The sequence below is a fragment of the Nematolebias whitei genome, chromosome 15 (assembly GCF_014905685.2).
Source record: "Nematolebias whitei isolate Nwh7 chromosome 15, NemWhi1, whole genome shotgun sequence".
Taxonomy (NCBI): domain Eukaryota; kingdom Metazoa; phylum Chordata; class Actinopteri; order Cyprinodontiformes; family Rivulidae; genus Nematolebias; species Nematolebias whitei.
In genome coordinates, this window is record NC_056512.1 from 10297815 (window position 1) to 10318097 (window position 20283).

Here is a 20283-nt window from a genome sequence, read left to right on the forward strand (position 1 = left end):
TAGGGAACCGTTCGGAGTCGTGAGATCATCCCAGAACAGACTTCTTCATAGTTCCTCTGAACTTCTCTCGTTCAGCTTAGTTGCCGTTGTTCTCTAGCATTCTGAACTCTGCATTCTCTCTCCGCACTCTCTTGGAACTAGGAAGTGTTGAACCTTTTAAAGAGGTCACTTCCGGTTCCTCTGAGAGCTTCCTGATTGGTCGATACGAACCAACAGGGTGTGGTCTTAGTGATGTAAGAGGTTATTAAAAGTCAAGGGAAAAAGATTAGATTGTTTAAGAACAGACAGAAGATGTTTTGAAGAACCCGAGACTTCGTGGAGTCAGTTCTCTCATATCTGCCTGAAAAAGTTAAACATGACATTTCTTTCCAGTAAACTTGTAGTTGACCGAAACTTGACCTTTGACCAACTTACACTTGCTCATTTCAGACAGAAGATCAAGAAAATGAATAATTACTCTTGTAACAAACATTAAAATGATTTCTACTTTGAATGAGGATTGAAAATCACTTATACTGTTTCACAGTTGATTTAAAATGAGTAGTTCACTTCAACATTTAAAATGGTTTGAATTAAACACACTTTTGATTTATCAAGACATTTGTAAAATAGTAATGATAATAAAAAGAGAGTGTTCTTTCAATTGATCAGTGCAGGACACTTAGAAAGTCTCTGGATGGACTTGATTTTGTGTTTCTGGACTCAAATCAATGAAATACAGTTCTTGTCCCAGGAAGGCCCTCAAGGTCAGGATTTGACCTGAGGCTTAGTTCACTACAGTAGTAAGTCGGGCTTGTTCCCAGTGAGAGTTGGACTCTGCCAAGGTTGCCCTTTGTCACCGATTCTGTTCATAACTTTTATGGACAGAATATCTACGTGCAGCCAAGGTGTTGAGGGGATCCGCTTTGGTGGCCTTGGGATTGCGTCTCTGCTTTTTGCAGATGATGTGGTCCTGTTGGCTTCATCAGATCGTGATCTACAGCTTTCACTGGAGCGGTTCGCAGCCGAGTGCGACACGGCCTGGATGAGGATCAGTTCCTCCAAATCCGAGGCCATGGTCTTGAGCCGGAAAAGGGTAGAGTGCCCTCTGCGGGTCAGGGTGGAGGTCCTGCCCCAAGTGGAGGAGTTCAAGTATCTTGGGGTCTTGTTCATGAATGAGGGGAAATATGGAGCGTGAGATGGATAGATGGATAGGTGCAGCATCTGCAGTGAAGCGGGTGCTGTACAGGTCTGTTGTGGTGAAGAGAGAGCTGAGTCAAAAGGCGAAGCTCTTAACTTACCAATCAATCTACGTTCCTACCCTCATCTATGGTCATGAGCTTTGGGTTGTGCCCGAAAGAACGAGATCTCGGATACAAACGGCCGAAATGAGTTTTCTCCGCAGGGTGTCTGGGCTCTCCCTTAGAGATAGGGTGAGAAGCTCGATCATCCGGGAGGAACTCAGAGTAGAACCGCTGCTTCTCCACGTCGAGAGGAGCCAGTTGAGGTGGCTTGGGCATCTGGCTAGGATGCCTCCTGGACGCCTCCCTGGTGAGGTGTTCTGGACACGTCCCACTGGGAGGAGACCCAGAGGAAAACCCAGGACACGCTGGAGGGACAATGTTTCTCGGCTGGCCTGGGAACGCCTCGGGATTCCCCTGGAGGAGCTGGCCCAAGTGGCTGGGGAAAGGGAAGTCTGGGCCTCCCTACTTAGGCTGCTACCCCCACGACCCGACTCCGGATAAGTGGAAGAAAATGGATGGATGGATGAGAAAAAATTGTGTTCAATTGCCCCCTGGGTTCAAGAAACCAAATCAAATCATATGTGTGTATTTAGTATTTAGGAGACCCAATGATGTTAAGTCAGGTCATCTGGCCAGTTTCCTTTTTTTTTCTTTTTCTGAGATGTTTCATCATTCATCCGAACAACTTCTTCAGTCCGAGAAGCCACAAACAAACTGGAGTCCCACAAATACCACACTCCCATAGAGGAAAAAACAAGTTTACTGGTGATAAGATAGTTTTTGGGATCCGCCCTCTCCACGTCACTCCTCTGAGGCATGCCAAAATGGTTCAAAATACCAACAGTTCATGCGCAATAATCCAGGTTACAAATACAACAATGTTCAGTCACGTCATCTGAATGCTTTCTCTTTTTTTTGCTGAGACATTTCGTCCTTCGTTTAAAGGACTTCTTCAGTTCAAGAAACCACAAACAAACTGGAATCCCACAAACACCACACTCCTATTGTGGAAAAAAAAACAGTTTGGCATGACTGCCTCAGAAGAATGACGGGGAGAGTGTGGACCCGATGGGCCTCAGACACCAGCTTATCACCATCAAACTGTTTATTTCTGTTTTGTTCTTTGATTTCTCCAGTGCATTTAACACAATCCAGCCTGATTTGCTTTGTCAGAAACTCCAGAAGACTCAGGTGGAGGCCTCAACAATCACCTGGATCAAAGACTACCTGACAAACAAACCACAGTTTGTGAGACTGAAGGGTTGAGTGTCTAACCAAGTGGTCAGTAGCTCAGGAGCACCACAGGGGACTGTACTCTCACCATTCCTTTTCACTCTGTACACCTCAGATTTCCAGTAAAAAACAGACTCCTGTCATCTGCAGAAATATTCAGATGACTCTGCAGTGGTCGGGTGTATCAGAGATGGACAAGAAGCTGAGTACAGGGAACTGGTGGACAGCTTTGTGGCATGGTGTGGAAACAATAATCTCATCTTGAATGTGATCAAAACAAAGGAGTTGATTGTAGATTTCAGGAGAAACAGGAACAGGTCCAACCCTATTTCCATCATGGGAGAAGAAGTGGAGGTGGTGGAGAAGTATAAATACCTTGGGGTTCACCTGACTGAACATTATTGGATTTGTAACCTGGATTATTGAGCATGAAGTGTTGGAGTATTTAGGAGAGTTTTTGTAATTTCATACTGTCGACTGAAAAAGTTAGCATGACGGTAAGCACATTCTCACAGTAGATGAAACGTTTTTGTACATATACACACACTTTCATGCAATGTTTGTTTTTATACATTCAAACATTTGCGTGGAACAAACGTTTTGTTCAAACACACCCTTGATACATAAGGCCCCAGCTCCCCCATGACCTGGAATGGGAAAGTAGGTAAAGAAAATGATGGATGACTGTCCAGATGACCTGACTGAAAATTGTTGGATGTGTAGTGGTGTCAATGTCAGCTTTCTGAACCTCCACTAATAATTATTTAAATATAACGGGTTCTCTCTTTTTCGAGTTAAATTTCTGCCATGTGACGAGGTACTGTGAGGATTGTGTTTAAATCAGTGACATGAGACGTGACCCATCAGAATAAATGTGGTCATTTATTTAACAGAATCAAAATTTAACATCAAAACATGTACACGTGATTAGCTGATCTGGTTCTGATTAATAAAACGTGGCACGCTTTACTAATAAGACAACAAGACATTTATGAAGGCATCTAGATTACTGGCAAAATAGAAGAGTTTAAAGGAAGGAATGAAGAGAAAAGATGGGAAAAGGGGGTGTCTGTTCGGACCAGGGTGGCACGCTTCCTCCAACACCAGCTCAAACCTCTGGTACACTTGGCGCGTCACGACTCGTTACCTTTGCAGAAGATAAATCAGCTCCGGTGTCGGGTCCATTTCAACGCTACCTTCCAGCGTCTCCGGTAAGAGCGGCTGGCCATCGTCAGAAGTCGTGTCGTTTACTCCGTTCAACAAACACGCTCAGCTCCCGGGTGGATTCACAGCAAGCTGTGAGTCCGTCACAGTTTCCACTCAGAAGTGGAAGACTCCATAGTCCCAAGAAAGACTCAGGAAACTGGAAGACTAGACTGACTAGACTCAGAAGACTCGACTTGACCCCAACTCGACTCGGAAGACTCCATAGTTCCAGGAAGTGTGGACTCTTAAAGAGTTCTCACTTCTGGTCACTTAGGACTTCCTGATTGGTTGAAACAACCAACAGGGGGTGGTTCTAGTGATGTCAGAGGGTTATTACAAGTCAAGAGGACAGCAGGAATGTTTAGGAACGTTTAGTACAGACAGAGAAATGTTTTGAAGAAGTGAGAAACTTTGCAGGTGCCAGTTGCTCTTATTTACTGTCTGCTAGGTTTAAAAACAATACACTTCGTTCTAATAACTCGTCTCTGTTCGTCTCTGACTTTTGACCGACATCACTACTTCTCCTTTAGACAGAAAATCAAAATGCATAATTACTTTGTAAATAGACATTTAACTTGATTTCTAATTTAAATGAGGTGTAAAAAAATCATTAATACTGTTTCACAGTTGATTTAAAATGAGTAGTTCATTTCAACTTTAGAAATGATATGAACTAAACACACTTTGATTATCAAGATATTGTAAAATAGTAATGATAATAAAAAAGAAGAGTGTTCTTTCAATTGATTACTTCAGGATACAATTAGACAGTCTCTGGATAAGCTAATTTGTATTTCTGGATTCAAATCAATGAAATAACTGTTCCTGTCCCATGAAGGTCTTCAGAGGCAGGTTTTGGTCGGAGGCCTAGTTCACTACAGATGGCATACCTGGATTACGGAGCATGGACTTTTTTGGTTTTGAACCAGTTTGACATGACTGTCGACGACGAGGAAGAAGGCCGGCACCACAGGAGGGGGCGTGCCAAAGACACCATCTTAGCACCAACATAACTAGTTTGTTCCACTTTGGAGTAAGCTGTTTGGGGGAAGAATCAGTTTTGTGTTGTGTGTTTCCTTGACTGATGAAGCCTTCCGGATGGAAGGTGAAACATTTCAGCAAAAAAAGAAACTGTCCAGATGACCTGACTGAAAATTGTTGGATGGATGAATGAATTTTGAAAACTGTAAGTTACTAAAACCTAAAGCCATAGCATCTACCATCTGCATGAGCTGAATGTGTTAATATGTTTGGTAAAATAACATAAAGTATGCAGAAATATCCAAAAAAGTTCAATCTGGTCCTCTGGACATTCAAAAAACCGGAAGCCTCCGGGTTCAACTGTCCCCCTTTTACAATGCTGTGATTGCTAGTATCACTCAACCCCCTGTGAATAGTAAACAGCCATCAGTGTGCTAATGATCCATTGTTAGGCTGATGGTCCTTCTTGACCATGTGAGCAGCTGGTTTTGGTTGTCAGCAGCAAACTGGTTGATCCCTTCTGAGAAGGTGCTATTTAAGAGACTGAGCTGAATATAGCACCTTAGACTGAGGAAGTCTCTCGGATAAGAGACGAAACGTTTTTACTTTATTTTTTTGCTTTGTTTTTTTTGTTTGTTTGTTTGTTTTCTTGTTTTTTGAATGTCTAGAGGACCAGATTGAACTTTTTTGGATTTTTCTACCTGGATTATTGAGCATGTATCAGGATATGCAGAAATAGTTTAATGGTAAAAATGTTCAAAAAATTCAAAACAGGAAAACAGTGGTGTGAAAGCTGATTCAGCATTCACAAGGGTGAATACCATATTTTTCAGCCTATAAGTCGTGTTTTTTTTTTTGTTGCTGCATAATTTACATGCCCTGCGACCTATACGGTGAAGTGACATATTTATGGATTTTTTCCCATATTTATAAACCAATTTTTTGGCTGAGATATGACCGTTTTCATTCATTCAGACTGAAAAAACATTGAACAGTACCACTTTCAGCCACTTGAAGGCAGCAGAGTAGTAGTAGCAGTAAGGCATACCATTGTATCATGTAATAGGGAAAAGTGGCTATAATGACAAATTCAAAATAGTTCAAGACAAAAATAACTGGACTTTATTTATTATACTTTATACTTTATTGTTTTTGTCTTGAACTTTTTAGAATTTACCATGTCCTGGATGACTGAAAATCTTCACCAGGTATTAATGACACAATTGGCTTGTCATAGATTTCCACCTTCGTTCTGCTCGCTGCTTGGAGCAACCGTCAAACCGTTGGTTACGTATTGTAACCCCAGATTCTATGAGTATAGGCATAGCCCTTTAAGAGCTGTCGCTGGTGGGTTTTATCCCATCATGCAACGCATCGCACTGAAAAGTTTAGTCCACGCCCACCTGTTGTGTGGGCCCCACCCGGTCCGTATAAATTACGTAATCGTCTCCCAAATAGCTTTTTCTTCAGCCATTTAGGAGCTAGTGAGGCCCGACGCTTAAAGGGCTACGCCTATACTCATAGAATCTGGGGTTACAATACGTACCCAACGTTCTATTTCGTATAGGCTTCGCCCTTTAAGAGCTGTCGCTGGTGGGTTAAGGGCAAAGCAGATGTAGTCCTCGCCTCACTGGGTCCATTCGAACACCATATGAAGCGCCAGCTTGCCCAAAAAATGTCTTGTCACGCAGCTCTCCATGTGCGTAATTGCGCGTTGCATAATTACGTGTACCATGCATAGACGTGTACTGCGTGGTTATGCGTTCTGAGTGCATGAACGCCCCAGAAAAGTTTTTAATGGGGAAAAGGAAGAGGCTAAAAAAGGCAGTGAACCAATCAGATCCACGGTTGATCAATATGATCAGATTAATAATAACAAGTGAACTGATTATTAATCAAATGAACTGATTGGTAACAATAGTCATGACCTGATTAGTGACAATAGAGCAAGAACAACAGTCATAACTTGTGACAGATAACGACATCTCACACTGTAAATGCATGCAATCAGACGTTAGTTTAAACGAGTTTCCATGAAACAACAATATTCATTCTGTTAAAGCACTAAGGACAGAATGTGTCATGGAACGAGTCAACATCACGTAAATAAAAGCGAATAAATGAGCAGGGTGTTGACCACGCAGCCGCAGTACAAATATCCTGCATTGTCATACCATTATGCAAAGTAGTCGAAGATGCGATACCCCTGGTCGAGTGCGCCCTGAGGTTATCAGGAGGCTCTAAATCTGATGCTCTGTAGGCTTCAGAAATGGCCTCACACAGCCAGTGTGACAGGCGCTGGGTGGATAACGGGCAACCTGCAGATGCATCTCTATAATGCACAAACAAATGTTGAGTCTGATGCAAATTCAGCCGTGCGTGCTATGTAGCACGTCAACACACGTACAGGACAGAGAAGGTAGAAAGATGCTTCTTCTTCTGATTTGTGGGGGGCAAGGAAAAAAAATCCTCAACGGTAACACTCGATTTAAAAGAGCTTGTGATGTTTTAAGGCATAAACGCTGGGTTAGGCCTCAGATCAACTGAGCTGCCATCAGCCTGAATTCTGAGACATGACGGAGCGACAGAGAGGGCAGATAAATCACTCACCCTCTTAACGGATGTTAAAGCCAGCAGCAGGGCTGTTTAAAGAGAAGAATTTAATTGGAACCTGATTCAGTGGCTCAAATGGAGCTTTGATAAGGGCTCGCAGAACCAGCGTTAAATCCCACTGTGGAGCAAGTGGGCGTGAAACAGGCCTGCGTCTCTGTATACCATTTAAAAAACGCTTCATCAGCGGATGATTAAAAGCTGTTCTGTCTCCGAAACCTTCGTGGCAGGAAGAGATGGCTGCAGCGTACGTTTTAATCGTGCTGATTGCCAGATTTCTGTCCATCAGCTGCTGCAGAAAGGACAGCACGCCACCTAGTGGACATGAAGTGGCCTCTACACCTTCTCTGTCCACCAGCGCTGAAAAACTGTCCACTTTGATGTGTACAGCGCTGTGGTAGATGCAGCACGTGAATCCTGGATCGTATGCACTACATCTTGAGAGAGACCCATCCTCTTTAAGCGGGTCCGCTCAGTGGCCAGACCCAACTGTGCTAGCCTATTTCTGGGTAACTCCTGATCGATCCTCCCGCCTGGAGGAGAGCATCCTCCCTCCTCGGCAGTTTCCACGGGCGCCCCGATAACAGGCGTCGTAGAATTGGGAACCATGGTGCGTTCACGCGCTCGGGAGCCACCAGGAAAGCTGTCAATCCCTCCTCCTGAACTCGGTTCAGAAAACTGTGATATCAGAGGGAGTGGAGGAAATGCGTAAAGAAGCATTTTGGGCCACGGGCTATGAGAAAACGCGTCCACTCCTAGCGGTGGTTCGTCTCGCGGGCTCAGTGAGAACCATAGTTGACACTGAGTGTTCTCTCATGTTACAAACAGGTCCACGGCCGCTTTGCCAAATTTCTGCCACGTCTGAGCCATCAGCTCTGGATGGGGAGTCCAGTCCCCGTGACGTGGACCGCCCCTGGACATCACATCTGCCCCTTTGTTCAGAACACTGGGGATGTACACTGCTCTGATGAAGAGCAGATTTTGGTTTGCCCATTACAGCAACCGTCTTGCAATGTGTAACATTTGGGCTGAGCGCACACCCCCTTGCCGGTTTATGAATGCAGCAGTAGCCTTGTTGTCTGTGTGAATCAACACATGTTGATTCCACAGTACAGGTGCAAAGTGTTGAATTACATTCAAAACCGTGCGACCTTCCAGAACATTTATATGAGCTGTTGTGTGAGGTGGCCACAGCGCCCCTACAGCTCGGGATAGGCATGTTCCCCCTCAACCTGACAGCGACGCGTCTGTGAAGACTGACACGTGTGACATAGGTCTGCTGACAGGGACTCCCTCCAACAGAACTAGGGGGTTTCCCCAGTGTCGGAGGTCTGTTCTCACGGAGGGAGGTACAGCGATCATCCATCTCTTCTGCTTTACCGAATCCACACGCAGACGAGCAAAGCATCTCTGGAGGTGTCCCTTGTGGAGTAAGCCCAGTGGAACCACTGTGTGAGCTGACGACATCATTCCTAACAGCTTCATGATGGAAATGGCTGTTACCACTCTGCCAGGCCTTACGTGGCGGAGCTGGTCTTTTAGAGTTTCGATTCTCGTCTGTGATAAATGAGCCCTCATGGTTATCGAGTTAGCTTCACTCCCAGATAAACGATCGTCTGGGCTGAGAGAATCTAGCTTTTCTCCCGATTTATGGCGAAGCGCAGATTTAACGGGTGTGACGTCAGTACCTGGGTCCGCGCTGCTGCTTCCTGTCTGGAACAGTCAGCAGCAACAAATCGTCTAGGTAAAATAAAATTCTCATCCCTGCTCTGTGTAACGGTTGATCGGGATGTGGAAGTAGGCGTCTTCCAGATCGATGGAGATACATCAATCGTTTCACTGAACGTTGTCTAACCGCTGTCTGGTTGTCAACATGTGAAACTGTGTTGAAAAATTGACAAGTCCAAAATGGTTCATATCCCTCCGGTCCGTTTTGGGACCAGGAAGTAACGTGAGTAAAACCCTATGTTTTCTTCTCCATCGGGAACTCTGGAAATTACATATTTTACCAGAAATTTCCTTAACTTTTGTGTGTAGGGATGAGATTTGGACTGAGGATGACAAAACCTTCTTTAAAACTTCTCCAAACGGGGGTTTGAGCTGTAATTGCAGTGTGAATCCTCCACTGATAAAAACAGTTCATCCATCTGTCTAGAGCGCACGCTCGATGCCACTCCGTGTAACGTTCGAGAATCGGGCACGCATTTATGCTGCGTCACATTATTTACGAACGCCAATCACCGCCGTCATGTGTGCAGTACTCAGGCTGTGGGCTCACATCCGTGTCGATGTGAGCTGACGTGCGCTGAGGGAAGGTGCGCGTGCCCCGAGCATGCGGGACCGTGTAGATTTAGGGCTGCCGTGGGTGCACAGTGCTTCTGTGCCTCGTTCAGGCTGTGGGCTCACATTCATGCTGATGTGAGCCGGTGTGCACTGAGGGAAGGTGCGCGCGCCCCGAGCATGCGGAACCGTGTAGGTTTAGGGCTGCTGTGGGTGCGCGGTGCTTCTATACCACGCTCAGGCTGCGGGCTCACATTCATGCTGATGTGAGCCGGTGTGTGCTGAGGAGAGATGTGCGCGCCCTCATCAACGCAGCGCCGTTTGGGTGAAAACTGCCGGCGCCGCGGGAGCGTGCGTTTGACACTGCTGCGGTGAGAGGAAGCAGCACACACCTCAAGCTGAGAGCGAGGTTTCCCATTGGACTCGGTCTGCTGAAAACATTCACTTTCGGCTGCTGTGTCACGCGAGCGTTCTGTGTGTTCCTTGAGCTGCGTTGATTTTGAAAAACCTGTTTTGAGGACACCGGCTCGTTTGTGTGGAGGATGTGTGAGGAGAAGCTGCTGTGAGGTCATTTGAACTGACAGACAGGCTGAATCAGACACTTTAATCTTTGAATGATGTTTGTGTTTTATTTCAAAACTCCTGTCATCATTTGCACACACACATCCCCCACAAGGAGTCATTCCTGAATCTTCTCCCCCGTAAGCCCTGCGGTTTGTTGTCCCAGGGTGCCGCCTATTGGCGATCTCTGGGGAAACGCTGAACCGCTGGTTGCCGGGATGAAAAGGGCTGTTCTCTGACGGGCTGGGCTGGCGGCGGAGTGAAGCGGGAGGACGCTGCTGCAGCTGTGGAACATCTCTGTTGCTGCCTTTGGCCACGACAGTCCTTCCAGCGGGCCGGGGGGCGGGATGAGGTGTGCAGCTGATCAGATGGCGCACAGTCTCCGACACCTCCTCCGGCTTTTTTGATTTCTCGAGCATGTCAGACAGGAGACGAGGCACACGGGTTGAGAGTCACGTCAGACGCCCTACAGAGGGAGCTCTGGTCTCCTCAGGCAGGTCTGTCCCTCCGGCCTCTGAGATGTTGTACGTTAGTGGCGCAACGTATTGCACTTTGGGATTTTTGTTAATGAAAAGTGCGTTACAAATTAAATTCATTATTATTATTATTATTGTTCGCTGCGGCCGCCTGGAATGCATACTGGTGAGCTCGGTTGGAGAGCGACGTCACCGTCTGGTCATGCCTCCCCGGAGGCGCAGGACGCTGGTCCAACCTGGACATCTTTGCTCCGAGAGCCTCCGCCAGGCTTGGCTCCGGGGGGGGGGCACCGAGGGAATTTCTGCTTGGTAAAACCCCTCCACTCTGGTGATTGGCGCGGATGTGGAAACCGGCGCTCTCAGACTACCAGGTCCGGCTGCAGCCTTGTTCCAGCAGGACGTCACTGCTGGGAAACGAGGCCAAATGGGATCAGGACGGTGAGCCAGGGTGGAGCCAAAAAACCTTCCCGCTAGATCATCCAATCTGGGCGGGGTAAGGAGAGGGACGGAAAAAAGTCCCTTCATGTCAGCCGCCTCCTGGATTATGCCAGACAACTCCGAGAGGAGGGCACCGACGGCTGGGAGCGTTGTGGTTGCCGATGCGACAAAGGCCTGGGGGGTTGAGCATCCGCTCAGCCCCCCTCGTTTCGACACTACGCTCTCCAGGAGGGATTGAGCAGCGGGGGCTGCTGCTGACGTTGCCTGTCCCCGAGGAACCATCCGATTCGCCCCGAGAGTCGGCGATAAAAGGAAAAAAGGGGTCGATGGCGTCGTCCAGCGTGTAGCGACCTGCCACTGAGAAATATTCCTCAGCGCTTACCTTGAACAAGGCTGCTCGTCTGCTTCTCCTCGGGGAGGAGAAACTCACCAGGACGGCGGGAGGTTGGTGTGGCGGGACCCCACGCAGCCTTAACAAAGGTTGTGCTGGTCAAGCTGGACAACTTCTCTTCTTCGTTCTTCTGACAGTGCTATTAGCTTGCTGAAGAAAAATGGGAGCCGATTACCCGCTCTTAACGTAATTATACGGTCCATGTTGGGCCCACACAACAGGTGGGCATGGACTAAACTTTTCAGTGCGATGCGTTGCATGACGGGATAAAACCCACCAGCGACAGCTCTTAAAGGGCGAAGCCTATACGAAATAGAACAGCTGTACCGCCCCAGTGAAATGCAGCTAATTTGACCAGTAAAGTGCATTTATTAAGTAAAAGTTCAACTGAGACACACCTTTACTATAATTTCAAGCTAACAAATAATTGTTTTGGGTGCTTTTCTTGTTAAATTTTGAAGAAAAGAGCAGCGTTCCTCCTTCCTTTTTTTCCTCCCTCTGCACGCTCCTGGAGCACCAAGGCAGCAAATCCTTTTTAAATACAGCTGATTTGACCGTTAAAGTTCTTTTATTAAGCAAAAGGTAGACTGAGACACACCTTTACTATAATGTTGAGCAAACAAATATTTGTTTTAAAGTGTTAATCTTGTTAAATTCTTCACAACACCGGCCTATATTTCTTTGCATATTTCCAGGTTAGGCCCACATTTCCAGGTTGTGAGTGGTGACGCATAACAAACGCGACGCGTCAGTGGTGACACATAATAGATGTGACATATACGGCGAAGCACCATATTTATGGATTTTTCCAATTTTTTAGACATATTTGGACTGATCCGACTTATAGGGTGGTGCGACATGTACGGCGGAAAATACGTCATAACCCCTAGCATCAATAGGCTTCAAGACAGAAACATTTTACGCCTAATCCTAAGGTTAGTGTGGGCATTTGCTACCTGAAACTAAACTGTAGCTTGTTATCAATACCTGAAAGCTGTGCCTCCATTGTTTTATAAACTCTAGGAACCACAAGTAAACCAACAGTCCAAGACCAAAGTTAAGAACATATTGAAAGATCTTCTTATTATTATTTTGGCTGCTCCCTTCGTCAGGGATCGCAACAGCAAACTAACTCGCACCAAGATATGACAATTGTTTTTATGCCGGATGCCCTTCCTGACACAACCACTGACCACTGAGCTACCACAGCGCTCTGTGTGGAGCAGAGAGCTGCTGTCTAGGGTGCCCGGGGGAGCAGATGGTGGGGGTTAAGGGCCTTGTTGAAGGGTCCAGAGTGGGGCAAATGAGGGTGGAGGCAGGTGTGGATGTTTCACCTATCCCACCCACTTTTTAATGTTGTTGGTACCGGGAGTTGAACCGGTGACCTTCCGATCAAAGACCCACCTTCTCTAGCCTCTGCGCCACCACTCCCCCCAACATATAATAAGAATAATAATAAGAACATATTGAACAATAAGTTTCAAAATATAGATGGAGCTTGTTATGCATGAGAAGAAGAAATTTCTAATTTTAGAAATATTTGACAGAATTAAAAAGATGTGTGTTTGGTTCCCATCAAAAGTTGTGCTGCATATTTAAACAAACAAAACCAAAAGAAACGTTTTAGAAAGTTTATAACTTTTCCTCGTTGTCGTTTCCTTCAGTATCTTGGTTACTTTGGCGATGCCAAAATGCGATACCAGCGTTTATATGTGAAGTTCCTGGAGAACGTTAATAAAAAGGATTATGTCAGAGTGTGCTCCCGAAAGCCTTGGCACAGAGCTGGACTGACTCTGAGGTGAGACCAAGTAATAGACATCTTAGTTAAACAAACAAGTTCATGGTCTTTACATGCTCGGTTTCTGTTTTCTTTTCTCCTCACCGATGGGCAGACGACAGTCACTGGCCAAACAGCTGCTGAACATTCACAGCCAGTCCCAAGCTTGGATGGAGAGAGAAGACAGAGACAAAGAGAGGCAGAAAGAAAGAGAGATGAAGGAGCAGAGAACAAAAGAAAAAGAACAACGAGAGAGGGAACACAGGGAGAAACTAGAAAAGGAACAAAAAGAACGAGAAAGGAAGGAGGAGAGAGAACAAATAGAAAGGCAAAAGAGGGAGCAGATGGAAAAAGAAAAGGAGGAGAGAGAGCGAAAAGAAAGGGAGTTCAGAGAAAAGGAAAAAGAAAATGAAAGAGAGAAGGAGCAGAAAGAGCAGGAGAGAAGAGAAGCTGAGCAAAAAGAAATAGAGCATGAAGAAAGGGAGAAAATGGAAAGGGAGCTAAAGGAAAAGGAGCGAAATGAGAGGGAGAGAAGAGAAAAGGAGCAAAAGGAAATGGCACAGAAAGAAAGGGAGAAAAGGGAAAAGGAGCAAAAGGAAAAGGAGCGGAATGAGAGGGAGAGAAGAGAAAAGGAGCAAAAGGAAAAGGAGCGGAAAGAAAGGGAAAGAAGAAATTGGGAACAGAGAGAGAAACAAGAACGGGAAAACCTAGAGAAGGAATGGCAAGTGAGGGAGAGAGAAGAGAAAGAAAGACAGCAAATTGAGAGAGAAAAAGAGCAGAATGAACCAAAGAAGCAGGAAAGTGAGAAGCAAGAGAGGGAAAGAAGAGAAAAGGAAAAACAGGAGAGGGACCAGAGGGAGAGGCAGAGAGAACAGAAAGAGCAGAAAGAAAAGGAGAGAAGAGATCAGGATAAGAAGATGAAGGAGTTATCAGAACGAGAGAGAAGAGATGAAACAGTTGAATTCATGAGACTTGAAGAGAACAGAAGAGCAGAGAAGAAGGCAGAGTGTCGGTCCAGGACCAAAACTTCAAAAGACGTACCGGAGCCTCCATCAAAGAAGAGAAGGAAGTGGATGAATGAGGTGCCCTCCTCTTCCTCAGAGTCTGACTCCTCCCTGCAAAGTGAGGATGAAGGTCAGTTGGTGTCTGATTGTCCCCTCAGCCAGTGTGTACTGTGTATAGACCCTGTCTGTAGCCTGTCTGTATTGTAGGACTGATGCGGGGGGGAATAAACAGCCGAGCCATGTGGGAGATGTTCAGGAGCTATGTGGAGATGCTGGTGAGCACGGCGCTCGACCCCGACATGATACAAGCTCTGGAAGACACTGATGGTGAGTGCTCAGTTGAACAGAACTGATTACACCCAAGCATGGCAGGCAGAACCTAGAGCTCCACCATCACAGTTAGAAAATCTTCTTTCTGCATTTAAAAACACAATGCTGATGCTGAGATAAGAGGAGTCCAACTTTAAACTACTTTGAAGAGTTTCTGATACATTTTTTAAAATTTCATGAACTATCTTATTTTGTTGTTTCATCCTACATTTCAAACTGCACAAAGCGTCAATCACACTGAAGATCAAGCATGAGAAGTTCTCTGTTATTGTTGCATAGCAACAGTCACAGCTTTGTGGATTCAAGTCCCACTTGGTACTAATGCATCTACCCATACATCCAGATATGCACATGCAGATACACACCCCAGATTTACACATACATGCTAACAGCAAGATGTGTGACTTGTGATGGCAAAAAGAGTTGGAAGAGGTGTAGAGAATCCACAGTTGCTATGTTTACATGCGCAAATTTTTTTGACCGGATTGAAATGTTTTCAGATTAAATAATTCAAATGTATCGTTTACATGGGCACAATCTGTTCATGTCAAGCATTTACATGCAGCAGGTTTTGTTCTGGACAGAAGCACTGACATATGCAGAGTGGTAAACTCTCCTTAAAAAAAACGAAGAAGAATACAAAAAAGTTAAATCTGGCCCTCTGGACATAAAAAAAAAAAAATTGTAGAAACATTTCGTCTTTCATCCGAAAGACTTCTTCAGTCTGAGGCGCTGTATTCACCTCAATCTTATAAATAGCACCTTCTTGTAGTGGATCAACCAGTTTGCTGCTGACAACCAAAACCAGCTGCTCACTTGATCAAGGAGGACCATCAGCCTAACGATGGATCATTAGCACACTGATGGCTGTTTGCTATTCACAGTGGGCTGAGTGATACTAGCAATAACAGCATTGTAAGAGGTGGACAGTTGAACACGGAGGCCTCCACCCCTGTTTAATGATGGATGGTTTCTTTTCACAAAGATGGCCTCCTTTACTCCTCTCTCAAACCATCTTTCCTCTCTATCAAGAATGTGAACATCTTCATCCCTGAAAGAGTGGCCGCTGGCCTGGAGATGAGTGTAGACCGCCGAGTCCTGGCCTGATGATGTTGATCTTCTGTACTGGGCCATCCTTTTGGTCAGTGGCTGTTTAGTTTCCCTGATGTAAGACTGATCACAGCCCTCCTGACACTGAACAGCATACACAATATTACTCTGTTTGTGCTGGGGGACTGGATCTTTGGGATGAACCAGTCTTTGCCTTAATGTATTTTGGGGTTTAAAAGCCACTGGGACATTATGTTTAGAAAATAAACGTCTCAGTTTCTCTGATACTCCCGCAACATACGGAATGACCACTGGTCTGGGTCTGAGTTTCTCCTTTTCACCTGATGGCTGGCTGGAGTCCTGTTTGTGAAAAATAAAATAAAAATTACATCTGGTCCTCTGAACATTCAAAAAACACAAAAACAAAACAAAACAAAAATTCTAGAAACGTTTTGTCTTTCATCCAAAAGACTTCTTCGCCTCCACCTCAGACTGAAGAAGTCTTTCGGATGAAAGACGAAACATTTCTACAATTTTTTTGTTTTGTTATTGTTTTTTTGAATGTCCAGAGGACCAGATGTAATTTTTTTGGATTTTTCTACCTGGATTATTGAGCATGCATCGGGATACACCGAAGAAGAAGTTCTACTTCTGGTTTACTTCTGGGATGAGCGTAAACAAACCTGAGCACCCAAAATGGACCTGAGACAGGTTTTAATGACGTGGAGAGGTTACTGCACTCCCTGACTGAGCTACAGATAATACAGATCATTTTGAGCTCTTTCAAAATTTCGAGTAGAAATGTTATATCACTCACCGACCAGTTTTGCTTCCCCGACATGCATTCCCCGCATTACCCAGGCGGAAATGACATAGTTGCACATGCGCAGTCAGGTCAGTTTTCACCATCAGATAAAAACGAACATATCAAGTGTTTACATGCGCACCGTTCAGTTTATGAATTGGCGTAAACCACCCGTTCTATTTCATATAGGCTTCGCCCTTTAAGGCTGTCGCTGATAGGTTTATCCCGATTTGTGAAGCATTGCACTGAAAAATTTAGTCCACGCCCACCTGCTGTGTGGGCCCCACCTGGTCCGTATAAATTACGTTAAGAGCGAGAAATCGGCTCCCATTTTTTCTTCAGCAAGCTAATAGAACTGTCAGAAGAACGAAGAAGAAAAGTTGTGTAGATGACCAACCTTTGTTAAGAATGCTTGGCTCAGCACGTCGACCTCTGGTTGTCCGGTGAGCTCTCCTCCCCGAGGACAAGCTGACGAGCAGTCTTGTTTCAAGGTAAGCGCCGAGGAATATTTCTCAGTGACAGGTCGCTACACGGTGGACAACGCCATCTTGTAATTTTCCTCTTATCGCCGACCCTCGGAGCGAATCGGATGGTGCCTCCGGGACAGACGGCGCTCAGCTGCAGCCCCCTGCTGCTCATTCCCTCCTGGAAAGTGTAGTGTCGGTGGAGGGGGGCTGAGCGAATGCTCACCTCATCCCACCTTGTTTCGCATCGGCGATCACACCGCTCCTGGCCGACGGCGCCCTCTGGGGTTGCCCGGCGTAACCCAGGAGGCGGCTGACATGAAGGGACCCTTTTTTACGTCCCACGCCTTTTCCCGCCAGTTCGGATGATCCGGCGGGAAGGTTGTTTTTTCTAGGTTCCATTTCCGGCTCACCGTCTTGATCCATCTGGCCTTGTTTTCCCAACAGGACGTCCTACGGGCAAGGCCACAGCCGTTTTTTCCTGGTAGATTGGGGGGGGGGGTCTCCACAGTCCGCACCCATCTCCAGAGCAGGGGTTCACCGAGCAGAAAGTTCCTCAGTGCCCCCTGGAGCCGAGCCTGATGGAGGCTTCATCGGAGCAAGATATCCAGTTGGACCAGCGTCCCGTGCCTCCGGTTAGCGTAACCCAGACAGTGACACCGCCCTCCAACTGAGCTCACCAGCATGCGTTCCAGACGGCCGCAGCGAACAACACGTTACACTGTTGGTGTACACGTTCAGAGGCGGGAAGAGACGGTGGGCCCTCTGACCTTCGGCTCGCTCCGCTCTCATCACGGCTGTTTGCCAACGGCGCTGTCGACCCCTGCAGTATGCTCCGTCTGCAGGGCAGCTGACGTCATCCCCAACCGGTGCGCCTCTTTTGCTGTCTGCCGGCCCGCATCGTAGCCGGAGAACGAGGTCTCAGAGGTTCTCCTGGCTCGCCACTCCACCTTCCTCTCAGGGGAGCTGCAGAAGCTTTTTGTTGGAGGGCCTTCATCAGCGAGAGATCATTTCAAGATGCTCCACGGCTGTACAACGCATCCCCAGCTTTGCTACGCCAGCCCCTCCCATCAGACGTCCCCGGCATCCGGAGGTTCAACTTTTCCCGGACTCGGCCAACAGGGGGCCTTCTAGGACAACAAACCACGGAGCTCAGGGGAAGATAACCAGGTGTCGGTTTGCTGGATGCGTTTAGATGACACCATGTGGAAATAAACATCATTTTATGATGTGTTTTTTTAGCCAGGCTGTCAGCACAGATGATCTGACAGCGGCCCATCACACACACTCATCACGAATGAGCATTTTAAGGTTGTTTCATTCACTGCTGGAGGTGCCAACACACGCTCCCGTGGCACGAGCAGCCTTCATCTATAAGGCGCTGCGTTATGAAAGCGCGCATGCAGCTCTCAGCGCCCGCCGTTCACGTCAACGTAAACGTGAGACCGCGGTACGAGCCCAGTAACGTATCTCGCTCTCTGCAGGAGCGACACGCGTTTTCACCGCAGTGGTGTCAATCGCGCGCTCCCGCGGCGTCAACAGTTTCACAAGCCTCACAGCGGCTCCGCTCCTTCATCCTCGAAGAATGTTTTCTGAATTAATACTGCAGCTCGTGGAATCACTCAAAAGCTCACGTGATTCGCAGCCAAGAATGAACGTGTTCTGCAGACCGAGCCCAGTGGTAACCTCGCCCCACCGATGCCGCGCGCTGCTTCCTGACCACACCAGTGTCAAACGCGCGCTCCCGAGGGAATCCTCGCTTAAGACGTCGCATGAATGAGGGCGCGCACACACGACTCTTCAGTGCACGTCGGCTCATACGTGCGCCCGCTCCCCGACCGTTTACACGGAGCAGCGGCACACAACGTGAGCACAGCACAGATGAGCTGCGTCCCGCAGCACTAGCAAACGCACAACGATCTGCATGCTCGGGGGTGCACGTTTTTTCTTTCTCCTTCAGCATGCACCGGCTCACATCGCATGCATGTGAGTTCACAGCATAAACGTGTACCCGCTTTATAACTTTATAAATGAGTGGCAATCAGCGCGCGCTCCAGACGGATAGGCGAACCGTTTTCATCAGGGGATTCACGCTGCAGTACAGCTCAAACGCTGGTGCAAAGGAACTCTAGTGACGTTTTCTGTCATTTCTAGAACAGATCTCGTCCCCTCTAGCAGAAGCTCAGGAAGCTCTGATTAAAATATCCTGATTCATGCATGATGATGCATGCATGCATGACGAAACGTTTCTATTTTTTTTTTTTTTTTTTTTTTTTTTTTTTTTTTTTTTTTTTTTTTATGTCCAGAGGACCAGATTGAACTTTTTTGGATTCTGATTAAAATGTAATTTCCAGAGTCTCAGAAGGAGAGGAAAACGCAGGGTTCCTCTCTCGTCACTCCCTGGTCCCAACGAACCGGAAAGATGAGATTTATTCTACATTTGTCCATTTTTTAACTGTGAGAAACAACATTCCATTAATGCGCCCGAGCCACTCTGCAGCCGCTGCACAGAGCAGGGAGGAGAATTCTGCTTTATCTGGACATCTGCTGCTGCTGAACAGTTTGTACAGACAGGTGGCAGCAGTACAACTCACGTGAACCAGTTGAGTGATATCAGCTGTTTTTTCGTCAGCAGACCTACGTCACACGTCACACTTCACAGAGGCACACACATTTAACGAGCTGTGGGGGCGCTGTGGTTCTCCACACAGCAGCTCATTTAAATGTTTTTGGAGTGTCGCACAGACTTTTTGAATGTGATTCAACACTTTGCCTCTGTGCTGCGGAATCATCAGTGTTTTTGATTCACACAGACAGCAAGTGACTGTTGCATACATAACTGTCAGGAGATGTATGCGCTCAACCCATGTGCCACATTGTGAGACAGATGCTGTGTGGGGCACACCCAATCTGCTCTCCATTGAAGTAGGGTACATCTCCTCTGTTCTGAACAGGGGACGGATGTGATGTCCAAAGATGGTCCTTTGCGGCACGGGGACCTGGGACCTTCCATCCAGAGCTATGGCTCAGACACGGCAGAAATCCTGCGAGTGGCTGTGGACCTATTGCAACACGAGAGAACGCTCGATGTCAACTATAATTATCATGGAGCCACGGGACGATCCACCGCTAGGGGTGGACGTGTTTGCTTGCAGCCTGTGGTCGTAATGCTTCTTCACCTCCCTCACTCCCTCTGATATCACGGTTTTCTGAACCGAGCTCAGGAGGAGGGACTGACAGCTCCTCTGTTCCAAGTGCGTGAACGCATCATGGTTCCCAGTCCTACGACACTTGTTATCGGGGCGCTCGTGGAACCTGCCGTGGAGGGAGGTTGCTCTCCTCCAGGCGGGAGGAGCGATCAGGAGTTAATCAGAATAGGCCAGCACCTGTGGTCTGGCCATTGTACAGATCCTTTTGAGAGGATGGATCTCTCTCAAGATGTAGTGCATACAAT

General features: G+C 46.8%; 1 protein-coding gene across 1 annotated transcript in view; it reads left to right on the top strand.

The window, feature by feature from the left end:
• LOC119421449 (proline-rich protein 12) overlaps positions 1 to 20283 on the top strand; it is an 80903-nt gene that overhangs the window by 36920 nt on the left and 23700 nt on the right. The window contains exons 5-7 of the mRNA XM_037688802.1: positions 13064 to 13197; positions 13292 to 14310; positions 14388 to 14507. Of these exons, the coding sequence (XP_037544730.1) occupies positions 13064 to 13197; positions 13292 to 14310; positions 14388 to 14507 (1273 nt within the window). The remainder of the gene's footprint in view (positions 1 to 13063; positions 13198 to 13291; positions 14311 to 14387; positions 14508 to 20283) is intronic.